The following is a 15542-nucleotide window of genomic DNA, read 5'->3' on the forward strand; positions in this document are numbered from 1 at the left end:
GCTGGGGTAGACCAGTTACTCCCCAAGGGGAGGTGGGGAGTAGGGGTCCACCCCAGTCTGACATGGGCCCAGGGGGAAAGGAGGGCCGTGGCTCCATCCATGAGGTGGGTCCCTGCTTCTGGCCAGCGGAAGTGGCTGGCATTGCCTGACTGCCAACCTGCCTGGCGTGTCTTATCTTTGCCCAGCTCTCCCAACAATGCTCTCGGCTCCCTCCTCATCCCTCCTGGTATCCTGGCTGGATCGGAGTCCCTGATCCCCAGGCCAAGGTCAAGTCCAGACCTGCCAAGGAGCACAGGACCCATCCTGCTTCAGAACTGGCTCGTCCTCACTGCCGCTGTGTTCCTCTGAGGCTTTGTAATGAATGGCTGGAGTAAGGGAAACACATAAAGTTGCCATAAGTCTGGGGAGAGAAAAGGTCATCTGAGAATGCACTCAGAGGCCAGGCTGTAAAAAACCACAAACTCCTCTATCTGATTTCCTTCATGCTTTCTCACAGGCAAACAACTGATGAGACTTATTTGTGTTTCCTCGTAAAAGCATATTGTAAATTCTTGGAGATGGTGTTCTCTGTGGGGTCTGTGTTTGTCTCAGGAGTTGCTTGGGCTGTCTCTTGGAAGACCTTGCCCCAAGCGGGGCTGGTGCCATGGGGGGTTTCATGTTGGCTATGCAAGGACTCAGGCAAGTCTTCTGAGAGGACCAGCGACTCATCTCTGAGCCGGGGGGAGCCTGGATATAGACACAGCAGCAGATACCGAGTTTATTCCCAGTCTCCCCCTTTACTCTTGATCCTCAGACATCTATCCTCAGGGTTCTTAGATGAGGACAGACTCAGCACTAAAGTACCTGTGAGTCCCTTCCCAGACTTGGTGCACCTTCACAGAGCTCACTTCACAAATCAGCACTCGGTGGCCCTCAGGTGTCTGCCAGGTGAGGTAAGGACTTTCTTTGGTAGAGCCCTACAACTTCATGGATAGAAATTAGGTCTTGGCTCACTCATGCTGTGGACGGTGCTGAGGGTTTGCCTTGGGGTTTTGGTTTTCCACTTGTAGTGATGTGAGTCACAGCCCTTCCAAGAAAAGCTCTCCATTTCTTATCCACTTTTGCATCTGGACTGAGTCCTTTTACAACGGACAGTGCTGCAGTGACCTGGCTGTGTCCTTGGGTAACTTCTTTTCATTTATGCAGGGCCCTGTCTGTCTTGCCACCATGCAGGTAGTAGACAGATGGTCTAATAGTGGTCTGGGGCTGAGCTACTGTATCACTGTCTCCCCCTCAAAGCATGGCTCTTAAGGAGCCTGGTCAGGGGACAGGAGCTTCAGGAAACGTGACCGTCCTGTGTGTGTTGTGTGCTCTTGGTTAGTCCTCTCATCACTGAACTAGCAGTCAATGACCTTGTTAATGCTGCTGAGGCTCTCTTCCTCCTCTACATTAGGGGCACCCAAGCTTCCGCATGTACCTCAATAAGTTTTTGTTACCACATAGCTCTCTGGGTTTTACTTAAAGTTTCTGGCTTGGGTGGAGGTCTGAGAATTTACATTTTTGATGGTTTTGAGGTGATAAGTAATGCTTGTCTACAGACCACGCCTTGAGAGCCAGAGATCCACAGCACACTTCGCAGGTCCTTCTGACCACGCCCCTGCGGGCCTCACAGGGGCACCCTCACATCAGCCCGGCCTTGCCTTTGGTCCTAACTTATCTACCTGGGTCACTCTTCTTAACTTGGGCTAGCTTCAGTTTATTTCACTGACTCTTAGCCATCAGCCATGCTGTCTGCCCACAGGAAGGGTTTTCCTTTCTAGCTGAACTGAACTAGGCTCAGGTATAATTAAGGAACATTTAGACAAACATGAAATACGCCCTAGAGATTTTTCTTAGTCTGCTCAGAGAGGCATGTCAAGGTCCCTTAGATTACATCTTACTGTCTGACTTAGGATGGAAAATTGCAAAGCAATTATCCCTCCACAGATTTCTGCCCCCACTCATCCCGACTCCTTGTGAACAGCCTCCACTACTGCGAAGGGAACACTGCAACAGCTTATAAACCCTCATGTGCAGGGCCGGTGCCATTCATCTTCCCTCCCCTGCTCCTGGCGCAGGGCCTGGTGCACACACAGGTGCACAGCCAGCACTTGCTGGGTTACATTGAACACAAATGCAAACACAGACTCCCATCTGTTCACTGATGCACACAGCAATGGTCTGATTGCTTTCTGGGGTGTTGGTGGTGGTGACTTCTGTCTCTCTCTGACTCCCTGGGACAGAGTCAAGCTCAGCTCCTAATCCACAACTTTCCCCTTTCCATTCAGTGTGTCCAGTGAAAAACTATAGCAAGCGCTTGAGAGTATAGCCACCGAAAGCAAATAAAGGCAGGAAAATGAGGATGCTGAGGGGTAGACTTCAAAACTTCCACTGCTCATTTGCTTTGCCTATAGCTGGACAACGGGAAGCGGTTACATGAAAATTAAACTGCGCCAAGGGCTTCAACTTGTCAGCCTCGATAAATGTCTGATGTAGACAGCCTCCCGTGCCATCCCTAGCTGCCACAGCTCATTGCAGAGGCTTTGGGGTCCCTAGGGGGTGGAAAATTCTCCTGGAAATAGCATCTACTTTTCGCTGGAAAATTCTCTTAGAGACTTAGACTTTCTCCATTACTTTTTAAAAAATATATCTAGTTAATTTACATGGGGAGACGGGGAATAAAAGGCTTTTTTTTTTTCCTTCTTCTTGTCAGCATTGAGTCATACAGCCAAAAAGGCTGCTAATTCTGAAGTGTGCTGGGCTGGGCTTTCTCCTGATTATGTTGCTATTGATTCAAATAGTCACACGTCTTTAGGATCATTTTTAGAGCAATGAATTGAGCAGGGCTGAAATGCACACCAGTCTGAGCTAATGAACATTCCGGCTTAGAAATCATTATGGACCGAGTGGTGCTGAGAAGGCACAAAGCTTGGTGGGCAGCGCCATTTGCTTAGTGGAGTCAGTGCTCTGGATCCAAGTCCTGCAGCCTCAGGAATATTTATATGAGTTTTTGAATTCAAAAACAACCAGGGCTTTTTTTGTTGTTCCTCTCTTAGAACATGAACTTCTAAAACTGTTTCATGATGATGATGATGATGATGGCATTTTCCTGCTGTACTGTTTGAGGCAGAACCCTGTGGGTGGGTGGCGTGAGGACTGGGGAAGCAGTTTGCTTTCTGTTTTTGGTATGGGATCCCTAAGTACAGTCCTTGGACCAAATCTGGCTGGCTGCTAATTTTTGTATGGCCTACGTGATTTCAATTTTTTTAAGAGTAAAATTCGTGACCTATGAAATTGTTTTTCAGTGTCTCTCAATAAAGTTTTATTGGAATATTCATTTTTTTACATTATGGTAGCTTTCGCACTACAAGGCAGATGGGACTCCTTGTAGCAGAGACCGTATGGCCTGCACAGTCCCACGTATTTCCTGTCTGGTTCTTTCTAGATAAAGTTTGCTGGTCCCTGGCTTGGAGGAAGGGAGGATGTCTTCTTGGCAGAGGCCTCTTCCTCCTGGACAGTCCCCATGACGGTCAGGGGTGGCCATAGTTAAATCCAGACATGGGCTGGTCTATAATCCCTGCATAGTAGGGTGACAGTTTGATTCTAGAAAGTGATAACTAAAAGAGAACCCACTAACATGACATTTTTGCCATCTAAATGCATCCAGGCCTTGGTCAGATGTGAACAACATCTGACCAAATGTATGGGAGGTATTTTTTAATATTCTTTATGATGGTTCACCAGCTAATTGGCTGCTTTAGTCCACTGGGGCAATGCTGTACTGGCCCTTTCCAATCTCGGCTTCCTCTTTTGCCTCCTCTGTGGCATCTGAGGTGTTAGCCCATCTTTTACCAAACTCTGAATAGCGGGGCTGATGGCATCCACTTGGCAAGACAGGTCGTGAACTGCTCAGCTGTTCCGCGCATGGCCGAATCTGCTCTACTGACATCTGGGTGAGAGCAGCACACAGGCTTCAGAGTGCCAGGCTGAATAGTGACACTTTTCACATCTGGTGAGGGCAAGTGATATTACCATCACTCACCTGGATACCCGCTGAAACTCCCCTTTTCTAACCTCTCCTCCCTCATGCTCACCCATGGTGATGGTCAGGCGTTGGGAAAAGAGTGAGTCCAGCTGACCACCAGCCCATGTCAGCTGGCATGCAGCAATGGGGAGGGAAAGGGGCTCTGGTGCTTGGTCACCAAGTCTGTAGACAGATGAGTCCAGCCACCAGTGCCTTCTCAATGACTCATCCTGGATGCCCAGCCAAGTGCCATTTTCACCCAATTCCTCCTTCAACCCAAGGATCTCAAAAAGACTTTCTGTTACTCTAAACAGGTCACCCAACAAAGCAAAAAGAAATGCACCCAGAAGAGACAGCCAGAGGGCTTGAGCCAATCAAAAACTAGAAGACAGAGCAGAGAGAAAGTGCTCTCATAAATTCTAGACTTAAATATTTGCAATCAAAACCCCATTCAAATTAGTTTTAAACATACAAAGTGTTCCCCTCACTGCCATAATGTTTAGAGAATTCAGTAGCTCCAAATGCTCAACTAAAGAACCTCTCTTTATTTAAGTCTTTATTAAGTTTTTAAGACTTAGCCAAGCCTATGGATTTTTCTCCTTGTAAATGTGTAAACCCAGCCTGAGAGAAAAAGGAAGGATGTGATTTGGATAATTCACAGGAGATGTAAAAACTCACAATTTTTCCTTTAGAGGCTGGTTTGTGACTATGTCTGTTTTTGACTTCTCTCTCTCCATAGTTTCTAGAAGCGTCCTTTCTACACCTATCAAGTCCTGTGTGTGGCTTGTGTCATTCAGCTTTGCGCTCTCCTATAGCTACTGGTAGAAAGCCTAGCACATAGTAGGTGTTAGGAAATGCACACTATGTAATTAGTGTGCTCATAAATAGAACCTTGGACTAAGCTTGGAGGATGGGAAGTCTAACCCTGCTATACTTTTGAACGACTCTAAGCCATACACAACCTCTGGGCCTCAATACACTCATCACCAAAACAGGTCTAACCTTGGACAACTCAGGTATTTCACAGGATGGTTGTGAGGTTCAGAAAAGTGAGGGGAGATGGGCAGAACTCCATCAGACCATTCACTCTCTCCAGGCCGAAGGTTGCAAAGACCTGCTGTCGGTCTCACTGGGTGGACACCCCCTTGAGCTCTCTGATGGATGGCACTGGGAACACAAGGAGCAGATGCTGAACTTTGTGTTGAACCTGAATGCCACATGACGAGGGATTGCCTTCTTTGCCCCCAAACAGATAAAGGAGGGATTGGGGTGGAGTGTGAGGACCAGGACAGCTCATACAGACTGAGGACAGAAAAAGGAACTCAAGACATTTGAAACAAACATGTCCTCAGGGCTTTGTGAAAGTCTTGTAATAGTCTTAATTCTTGCCTGCTATTCTCTTGGCCACAAAAGATTGCCCACTTGTTACCATAGCAACAATTCTCTTCACAGGGTGTCCATATTAGAATGAAGGTGGAAAAGTCTTTCTTATTAAAGAAAGAAAAAGAGAAATTAGGGTTTGGGGATATTATCTGTCCTCTACTCAAAGCATTCCTCCTTTTATGAACAGAAGAAAGCAGCAGCTTCTTTAATGCAAATATGCTTCTAATTCCTAGCAGTTAAATTCTCAAACTTTCATCTGGGACTGATGGCGCTCACATTTGTTGTACTATGTCTGAGAAGGGTGTGTTGTCTCTAGAAGAAAGATAGTGTGAAATAGGAGACAGGAACCAGGAGAGGTGGTGAGAGCCTTGACCTTGGGTTGCCCTTGACCTGGGGAGCCCAGCCACCCCACCCTGTCTCCCTGAGCATCCACCATCAGCCCTTGCTTCTGCTTGCTCTGAGCTGCAGTCCTGCTATGTCGTCCCCCGGCAGGGCCTGGGAGAAATGCTTCCTGGCAGGTAATGGGTCCCAGTGCTCACAAACAGGCAGGCCGGCCCAGTGCTGGGGATGGGCTCTGCTCTGGACATGTAAGCATTCTGTGGCCTCAGCAAGAAGCAGAGGAAAGGGCTCTCTCAGCAAGGAAGAGTATGTGCACACTCTATCTTTTCCTGGAAACTCAGCTACACGTTGACAAGGGCCTTCCCGTCAGGCATGGGGCCCTTGGACCTTAATGGGTGAGGTTTTACCAGCGTCCTCTGCTGTTGTGGTGGAGACAGAGTCTAGTCAGGTGCGCACTGTGCCTCAGCCCAGTGGGCCTGGGGAGGTGGTGATGTCAAGGTGGGCCTTCTCCCCTGCAGACCCCAGCATGGTGTTCGGTACCGGCAGGTGGACTGAGAGGAAGCTAGGTGAGCCCAGGGTCCGAGTACCCACTGACGATGATGCTGGGCTCCCTGGTGCTGCCCCATGGCTGGGAGCGACAGAGCCCCAGGCACGAGGTGCAGGCCCCCCTCCCCCCGGACCTGTCATAGAAATCAGAGGCAGGGGAGCTAGTCTCGGGCACAGATCAGGTCAGACTTTACCGAGGGGACACACGGGCTGGGCAGCAGACCTGCGGGCACTAGTAGGGCAGCGTGGAGTCATCCCACTCCAGCTGGGCTCGCTGGGCGCCGCTCTGCCTGCGCTGGCCTCTCCCCATCACTTCCTCCTCCTCCTCTTCGCCGTCCTCTGAGCTGCTGCTGCTGCTGCTTGAACTTAAGTCTTCTTCTGCTCCCTCCTCCTCCTCTTCCTCCTCGCCTTCGGTCTCATCTTCTCCATGCCCTGGTCCTTCATGTTTCTGCGTGTCAGGGAGAGAAAGGAACTGCTCACCCCAGGATGCAGAGCTTGTGTTACCAGAATGTGGAAGGCCCTTGCAATCTCTTAGCTTCTAAGCCAAGACTCAGAGTATTGATGTTTTGTTCTCCAAAAATATTCCTTTGGAAAGGGGCACGTTTTGGTCTTCACTCTCCCTGCCTGCCCTTCATCCGGCGACTCGCGCCTCACCTCTCTGGGTCCCCCAGCTCTGGACTTGGGTTTGGGGCCTGTGAACAAGGCCATAGACGATGTAGCACAGCTGTGCTCCCCTACAGCGCCTTTGGTGTGTCCGTCAGTCCTCAGCACCCCTGGGCAAAGCCATCCACCATGGCTTTCCTGGACAGGCAAGTGTCTAGAGCAGAGGCCTTGGAGAGATGGCTGTTAGCCCACTGGAAAAAAATCAGACAATCTTAAGTTTGAAGACTGGGGTGTGTGAATCTGAATACTTGTCTTCTCTCTGTGGGTTCTCTCAGCTGCAGACTTGGTTAGCTCTGCAGACAGTGTGGAGCACAGCCCTTTCATGTGCTGGTAGTAAACCGAGAATTTAATACAGAATCCCTTAGTGTTCGTTCTAACAGGGGAGACTAGGAATAGACCACATGGTTGGTTGCGGTCAGAAACTTCTGGTTCTGTTTGTTAGGGGAGAGTGATTTACATATTTTTATTCAAGTAGCATAGTTGGTCTGTTCAGTTTAAGGGGGCTGGAGAAGCAAAGATATGGGGAGAACCAGTAGGGAGGGGCCTAAGAAGAACTAAGCGGGAGAACCCCCCCCCCCCGCAGCAGCTCCCACCCACCGAGGCTCACCTCCATGGGGTTGACTGTGATAGTCAGCGCAGAGTCGTCCCAGTCCATCTCAGCTTCCTTCGCAGCCTCAGTCTCCTGGACGAAGTGCTGGTGTGCTATGCGGACGCGGTACACGCCCATGGCCACCACAAACACCAGCATGCACACCGAGATGATGACCACCACTGTGGCGATGCTGGGGACCACTGGAACAGGGAGGAAGCCACAGGACCTGAACAGAGGGCTAGCTTAGCCAGGCGCTGGTGGCTCACGCCTGTCATCCTAGCTACTCAGGAGGCTGAGATGTGAGGATCACGGTTCAAAGCCAGTCTGGGCAGGAAAATCTGTGAGACACTTATCTCCAGTGAATCACAGAAGAAGCTGGAAGTGGTGCCAAGGCTCAAGGCTAGTGGCCTTGAGCAAAAAGGAGCTTAGGGACAGTGCCCAGGCCTGGCGCATGCACGCACACGCATGCACGCACGCACACACACAAAGTCTAGCCCACTCTTGTGAAGGAGCATGAGCGGAATGCCCATGCACAGACTCCACTTGTCTGGGTCGGCCTCTGGGTGGGCATGTCCCTTGTCCACATGGTCGTCTATCTGGATAACAGACTTAGCCCTTATCCTCTCAGTAATTGTGAGCAGCACATAAAATAATCCATGTGACTTTGTACATAGGAACAGAGTAGGCATCACTCGATGTACAGATTCTTCTATCCCAAGATTCCCCCTCCAGGTATAGGGGGAGGGGAGCTCCCACTGAGATCAGGAACCATAAATGCAGGAGGAAGAGACACAGCGCCCACCAGATGGTGATGCACTAGAGCACATGCTCAGACAGCAGGGTGGACAGAGGACTCTGGAATGTGGTGTGTGTGTTTGTAAGGCTTTTGTGGAAAGCTTTGCCTTTAGTTGAGTCGAAGTGCTAGCATGTTTGCCCCAGCCCTTTCTACCACCTCTGCTACTATATGCCACGTGCAACTTCTAGCTTTGTTGGCTGGCCCCTCCTGAAGGTGTGGGCACCTCAGAGATGGCCATTCCTCCTTCCCTTAGTGCCAGGCGCCTTTGGCTGCTACAACGGATGTGTTGGGTCCCAGAGACCATCTGGGGTCCTTTTAGGCTCCCTACCTGAGCTGCGCCGAATGCTACTCCGGGACTCCGGGTGGTGGACAGACTGGAGGAAGGGCGGTTGCACGATGAGGTGGTTGACATGCTCGTCTGAGACTCTGACTTCATGCAGGACTCCAACCTGGAAGGAAGGGCAGAGCTATTTACCAGGGGCGGCCATCGCTTTCCTGAAGGAACGTGGGAATGGCCAGGGGAGTTGGGACCCCAGAAGTCTTGGCAGGCCCCACTCACCTCCACGTTGAACTCATTGCTGGTGTAGCGCCCATTGAGCTCGGAGCACTTGATCCGGAACTGCCGCGCCTCGAGGGAGGTTGGGTGCCAGTTGCGGTATCGGAGGTGACGCAGCACCTGCTCATAGCGGCTCATGGAGCCCACACCTGCGTTGAGAGACCACCCTGTCACCAAGAGGCAAGGAGGAGGGGGAGCAGGAAGAAGAGATGGGGAAGCAGGAAGGGATGGGATGAGGAGAGGTGGGGGAGGCAGGAGGAGGAGGAGATGGAGAAAGCAGGAAGAGGAGGAGGAGGAACAGATGGGGAGAGAGGAAGAGAGGAGGAAGATAGGGAGGGAAGAGGAGGAGATGGGGGAGGCAGAAAGAGGAGGAAGAGGGGGAGAAGGAAGATGAGGAGATGGAGGCAGGAAAAGGAAGGGGGAGGAGATGGGAAAGGGAGGAAGAGGAGGAGATGGGGGAGGGGGAGGAGGAGGTGGGAGAGATGTGGGAAGGGGGAGGAGGGGGCAGGGACACAGGACAGATCCCCTGACCCTCTCTGGGGTGGAGCTGAGGGCTGTGCGGGGTTTACCATAGACGGAGTAGCCGGCGGAGGAGTTGGTGGCATCCAGGTGCCGCTGGTGGAGCTCACTGTGGCTGAGCTCCAAGCACTCCTGCCTGGGGTCCAGGTCCCCTCCCAGCACCAGGATGTCACAGAAGTCCAGGTTGTGAAGCATTTCCTCCAGCACTGCGGCTCTGGGGGCTGCGTGGAAAGCAGAGGTGTGACTGCAGCTCGGCCCACGCCCGGCATGCACCCCAGGTCCAGATGGTCAAGGGAAGACTCTCCACTCCCCAGGCGGGCAGCGCAGATGGGTAGGAGTCACAAGTGGATGTCACAGCAGCCCACCCGCTTCCTCATCCCAAGGCAGCCAGGGAGACAGCCCCACTGTGGCTGGCATTTGGGGGGTGGCAGAGTAGCTCCCCACCATGCTCCGGTACCTTCCGCTGCATGGCCACTGTGCGTGTGCCTGTGCGTGCGCTTCCCCTCCCCAGGCCTCAAGGGCAGAGGCCCCGAATAAATCCTGAGTATCGGTGGCACAGCTGCCATGGAAGGGTTACTGCTGTACTTGGTTCCAGTGGAGCCAGATCAGTAATTAATAGCAATACAATAGAACCAATGGTTAATGAATAATTGATAAATGAAGCTAAGTTCATTAGTTAGTGGGCTCGCAGGGAGGCAGGTTAGCAAGCTGGCCAGTCCAGTGGTCTTTGCCTGAATTCCCAAAGGAATGTCTGAGGACTGGAACGTTGGACCGTGAGTCAGGACTAAGTTCAACTCCTATTTACAAACGTGTGCAATGTGCCAGGCCTTGGGCAAGCCATGTTTATAGATGGACAGCAGAGGGAGTGCTGTTTTAATCCTCATCTGCCAGTGGGGAGATGGGAGGCCCAAGGGAGCAGCGGGGAGTGCAGGGAGGAGCTGGGCAGAAAACACTCTTATCATCCTATACTTGGAAAACAAGGTTTTCAAGTGTTCTTGACTTGGTTTGTGTGTGCGCTCACATGCGTGTGCACTAGTACTGGGGCTTAAACACAGAGCCCTGAGCTCTCAGCTTTTTTGCTCATGGCTGGCATTCTACCACTGGAACCATATCTCCACTTCCAGCTTTTTGCTGGTTAACTAAAGGTAGGAGCCTCTCAACTTTTGTGCCTGCGCTGGCTTTAAACTGTGATCCTCATATGTCAGCTTCCTGAATAGCTAAGGTTATAGGCATGAGCCACAGGTGTCCGAGTTAATATTCTGGATTTTGCATGCCTTTTAATGATCTGTCAGCTGAGATCATTTTAAGTAAGGATATGTATCTATTTCCAAAGTGCACTAAATATTGTATGCATTAAAATATTTATGAAAATAGAAACTTCAGGCATCACCAGGGACAGGAAAATTATTTTAAATAATCAAAATGATTTTCAAAATTTTCCAGTGGCACCAGTAAGTATTACTACTCTCATTAGATATACTGTTATAAATAATTTCTCCAGGCTTAATTTTTAACTCATCAACCCACAAGGGTTTCATGTATTATTAGCAAAACCTAAAAACAGCATTATACACAAGAGATACGGCCTGTTGTTAATGGTGGTGTACATGGTAGTTTCAAATGGCTCCTCACTACATCTGCGTTTCCTGAGATCACCCTCCTTCTATTTGCTGATAGGGATGGCAGAGCTCATGCTAGATTAGGGGTGTCCTGGTTTTGCCATTTCCCCCCAGTTCTCTCCTGCTGTCACTATTATATCTACCATGTCTACATTGTGTGTGTGTGTTGGGGACTCCTGTCTTCAGAAGAGTCTGTTGTGGAGCAGAAGTTGCTTCTGGGGACCAGATAGGCCTAGTTACAATGACCATAATGCTGATTGTTCCAACAGCAAGAGGGGAAAGTTAAAACAACTAACAGTAGTCTTCGGCACTTGGCTGTGCTTCTCTCATAAAATGGAAGTTGAAACTTGGGCCTGGATAATTGCCTTTCCCTGCATTGCCTGCATGCGGTGTCGCGTGTGGTGTCGTGGCAGCAAGTCCAGGTGCTCTGGGGGCGGTAACCACTGAGGACAGCAGCCTTCCTTTTCCTGTCTGATCATAGCCACACATGAGAACGGATCACATGACCTAACGCACTTGGGCTTGTAACTAGGAAACCGCCTTGGGTGGACAGGTGAAGGCTCCAGCTATTTTTATGAGCTCAGGAGGGCTTCCCCGAGTCTGTGAGTATCCACAGGGACGAGTGTGGTTGGAGGCAGTGGGTAATGAGGATTATTATAGAAGCAGCTCCTCAGAGACTCGGGCCCACTGGCACCGGGCACATCATTAGCCCTGGCGTTCAGAGTGGAGAGAGGGAGCTGGGAGAGTTGACTTGGAGAGACAGCAAAGGACAGTTGTCGATGGATCTTCGGCCTCATGCCCTGAAGCTCCCCTCCCTCCAAGAGCAAAAAGGTTGTTCCTCCCTCCTCCCTTCCCCACCAGCACACCCTGCAGTTGCGGGTGTAGTGAAATGGTTTCTCCCTGACAGATAATTTAAGACCCTTCTTCCTTGAGCTACCTTCCCCATAAGCAAACTGGTAGGAAGAATGGCCCGATAGCTTCCTGAGAGCTCAGAGCAGCTGCTGAACGAGACCTAACTTCCCTGTGTGTCAGGAGGAAGTTGAGTTCTCTTTTGGCACACGACACGGCTCATGGCTCATGCTCACTGCAGGATCTTTGGGCGGCTGTGGGGAGGGGAAGGGAAGCGGAAACCACTTGGCTCAGATGATTCTTGGAGAATCCCACTGTGAGCCCGAGGCGTCCTTCCTCCTCCCATGGCCAGATCACCTTGTGTGGGCAAAGCCTCCCTTGGGCTCCTGTCTCAGCCCCCTACTGATGGGAAGGGTCGGCCACGCTTTGCTCAGCCATCCGCTCTCCTCCTGGTGTTTATCTGGGTTGTCACAGTGCGTGCCAGCTCATGGCTGTGAGAATTCAGGTGCCCCCAACCCCAAGCATCTGTACCTGCCGTCTTCATGTCACCTGAAGGCTCGGCTTTGGCGAAGGTGCTCACGATCTTGATGTCGGGGAAGAGGGCCACTCCCCTGGCACTCTGGAACTGGGCAGCGGGTCTCCAGAAGCGGTCTGTGCCCTGAAGGGTGATCTGGGGCTCGATGGCCTGCAGGACCATCACGTAGGCATCTACATCGGGGATGCTGATGCACACGTCTTCGCCAAAGCACCTGGGGAAACACCCCCCCCCCCAAATGAAGCGCAGACAAGGGGATCTGTCACCCCTAGTCCTTGTCAGGACACGTTGTCTGTGAAGTCTCTGAGGATTGTAGCAGAGCTTTGGATTTAAAGCCGCATTATAATCCAAACTGTTAGTCATGCAAGGACTGAAAAGACTGGCTCCTGAGAGGAAGGAGAATTTTCTATGGGAGCAACAAGCAGCCATTAAAGCTTTCATTATCCTTTAACAAAGTAATCAATGACCATATTAATTAGATAGCAACTGCTTGTTATGTGCATTAGTACTGGGCAAGCAAATTGTTGTCTAGCTGGTTTGTTATAGCAGCCTTGCTAAATGAGACCCCAGGGCCAGGTTCTCCCACTGCAGCTAGGCGCTCTGGCACTGGCCTCCCTCAATAAGAGGGAGCCCCACAGATGCACCTCCTCCGGAGACGGGGGCTGCCGCCCTTACGCTTCCTGCCCTGGTGTCCCCCAGAGGAGGGGCAGCCAGGATCGGCCAGAGTGTAAGAGGGAGGGGGCCCTGGACCTCCTGGGTGCTCCTGGCCAGCACGAACCTGTTTCTTCACGTCTGCAATGGGGAAGCAGGGACTCTACCCTACAGCAACGGACTCAACATGGAAGACTCAAGCCAACAAGCCTCCCAGAGCCCGCATCACGGTGTGAGCTCAGTGTGGACAGCCGACTCTCGTTGACTCGTTGACTGGGTGCCCTTAGTCCCCCCCCCCCCCCCCCCCCCCCCCGCACTGTGATAGCAACGTGGGCTTCATCACCGAGGCCAGAGCCAGGTGAGTGCCCTGGGACAGTTGGCTGAGCTCTGCAGACAGCCATCTTCCTGTCTGGGCTGGTCCCCTACCCAGCCTTTCCACCTTCCTCCACGACAGCTTCCTGCTGCCTTTCCACCTTCCTCCTCCACGGCTTCCTGCCACCTCTACCCCCTTCCCTTGCCACGGAAAGTAGTCTGGCCTCGGGGCTAGGCCACGGCCAGTCTGGGCCCCTTCTTGGCTGCAGCGGGGAGCTGGCTCTCCTCCTCCGCTCCATGGGGCAGAGCTGCCTCCTCCTGTGGGCACCTCTCCCGGGCCCCCACTCCTTTATTTCTGAGACCCTTTCCTCCTTGGGTGCCTGTGGCACTATTTCTACCTCCTGGGCCCCTTCCTAGCCGAGAAAGCACTGAGAGTTACACAGAGCCCGGTGACAGCAGCATCGTCAGCCCCGTTAACTGAAGGCCTCGGCTGCCGGCCACTCACTGGACTTTGGAGGAGAGCCTGAGACGCCGCACTCCGGCTGTTGGGAACGGCCTGGAGTTGATGTAGGAGACTTTCTGGAGGGCTCCGTTGATGTTGCCGATGTCATCACCTTCCATCACCAGGACGGACTGCGAGGGGTTGAAGTGATACTGGAAGACACAACGGGAATTGCAAGAGGACAGTAGTGGTCAGTGGGTAGAGAGTGCTGGAAGCTGTCCAGGGCAGTACGAGGGAAACTGCATGCATGGGTTCATGATTTCACATCCGCAGCACTTCCTGGTAGTTATCTGGTATGCGTGGACCCTCCAGGGATGAGGCATCCTGCCCGCACTGGTCTGTCTCAGGGCTGAACTCTGAAAACCCAGACACCGTGGCCTGGAAGCCAGGCCTCGGCAGAGGGGTGCCCACACCACCCACTCCCACCTCTGAACCCCAAACTTGGGTGTTGGCTCTGTCTGTAGCCTTGAGCTACTTCTAGTCCACCCTGCAGTCTTTGACCTCGCTCTTCCCTCGGTGGCTTTCTGCCCCTGGGTCTCACGCTTTCCATGAGATGCTCTGCTCCCAAGCGGGTTCCTTACCCATGCATTCCGTCCTCCACCCTCGTATCCGGCATCCCCTCACGAGTGAGGGCTTCTCCAGAGAGACCACTGTTCCCTTCCCCCACCCCGAACCCCAGCAGCCGAGCACTGCTCCTGACACATTCTCAACAAGAATTACTTGAAGTTACCAGTAAGATTTTGAGGAAGTAGCTGATTGAAGAACATTCAAGGTCATTTCCCTAAAAACACCTGTGCTATGGGAGTTGTTTTTGCCCCTTCCCTGACATCTCCAACCTTCTGATTCTTCCTGTGCAGACATTTCCTCAGCTTTGCCACGCCTCCCCCTCCCCTCCCCCCAGGAAAATAGCCGAGAGGAAGCCCCTGGCACATCCCACCGCCACCAGCAGAGGGCGCAGCCCACCGCTGCCCCTGGGAAAGCTCAGGTCTTCATTACACCCCGGCCTGGCTGCCAGAGATTCCAAGTCACATAGGACGGAGTTGGGTCCACCATCAACGTCGTTCACACAGGAGTCCCTGCTCCGTGAATGGGGCTCTGGTTAAGCAGGAGACTTGTTGGGGCTGGTGGCATGCTGCGCCCACCTCTCCCAGAGGCTCAGCTGGTTCCTGCCACTGCCCTGGCTGCCTGTGGCTCTCGGGGCACTTTTCCAGTTCCCCTAAACACCTGCCAGTTCCCTTTGCCTGGAGCAGATAAGAAGTACCCCATCACAAAAGGACCTGTGATTTGCTGAGAGCCCATTAAATTTGCTGCAAGGATATATTCTCACAGCATCACACAAAATCTATTTTATACTCCCAAGTATTGGGATCAAAGGGATTCAAATATCAGGGCGAAGCCAGTGGATGGTATTTGGGTAATCTGGGTATCTGAACCCAGAACTTTCCTGTTCCGGAGTTTTGCTCTTTCCTTTTCCACACTGGGAAAATGAGGATGGCTGGGACGGGGCTAGGAAAGCCAGGATAGAACATTCTCTATTGCACAGTACAGAGCCGAGACTCTAGCAGTGCTGGAGAAACAGCCAGGAATATGCGTGTGAGGGAAAAAGCATGGCTTTATCTCGGGCAAACCCCTGAGTCC

General features: G+C 52.0%; 1 protein-coding gene across 1 annotated transcript in view; it reads right to left on the minus strand.

Annotated features, from left to right (window-relative positions):
* Positions 1–6477: 6477 nt before the first annotated feature.
* Positions 6478–15542, minus strand: part of Clstn2 (calsyntenin 2) — a 378995-nt gene continuing 369930 nt past the window's right edge. The window contains exons 16-22 of the mRNA XM_042665750.1: positions 13908–14056; positions 12436–12653; positions 9487–9657; positions 8921–9066; positions 8690–8810; positions 7581–7765; positions 6478–6758 (exon numbers count right to left, since the gene is read on the minus strand). Of these exons, the coding sequence (XP_042521684.1) occupies positions 6543–6758; positions 7581–7765; positions 8690–8810; positions 8921–9066; positions 9487–9657; positions 12436–12653; positions 13908–14056 (1206 nt within the window). The 3' untranslated portion in view covers positions 6478–6542. The remainder of the gene's footprint in view (positions 6759–7580; positions 7766–8689; positions 8811–8920; positions 9067–9486; positions 9658–12435; positions 12654–13907; positions 14057–15542) is intronic.

Source organism: Dipodomys spectabilis, unplaced genomic scaffold (assembly GCF_019054845.1).
Source record: "Dipodomys spectabilis isolate Male_0828 unplaced genomic scaffold, ASM1905484v1 ptg000342l, whole genome shotgun sequence".
In the NCBI taxonomy this organism is placed as follows: Eukaryota; Metazoa; Chordata; class Mammalia; order Rodentia; family Heteromyidae; genus Dipodomys; species Dipodomys spectabilis.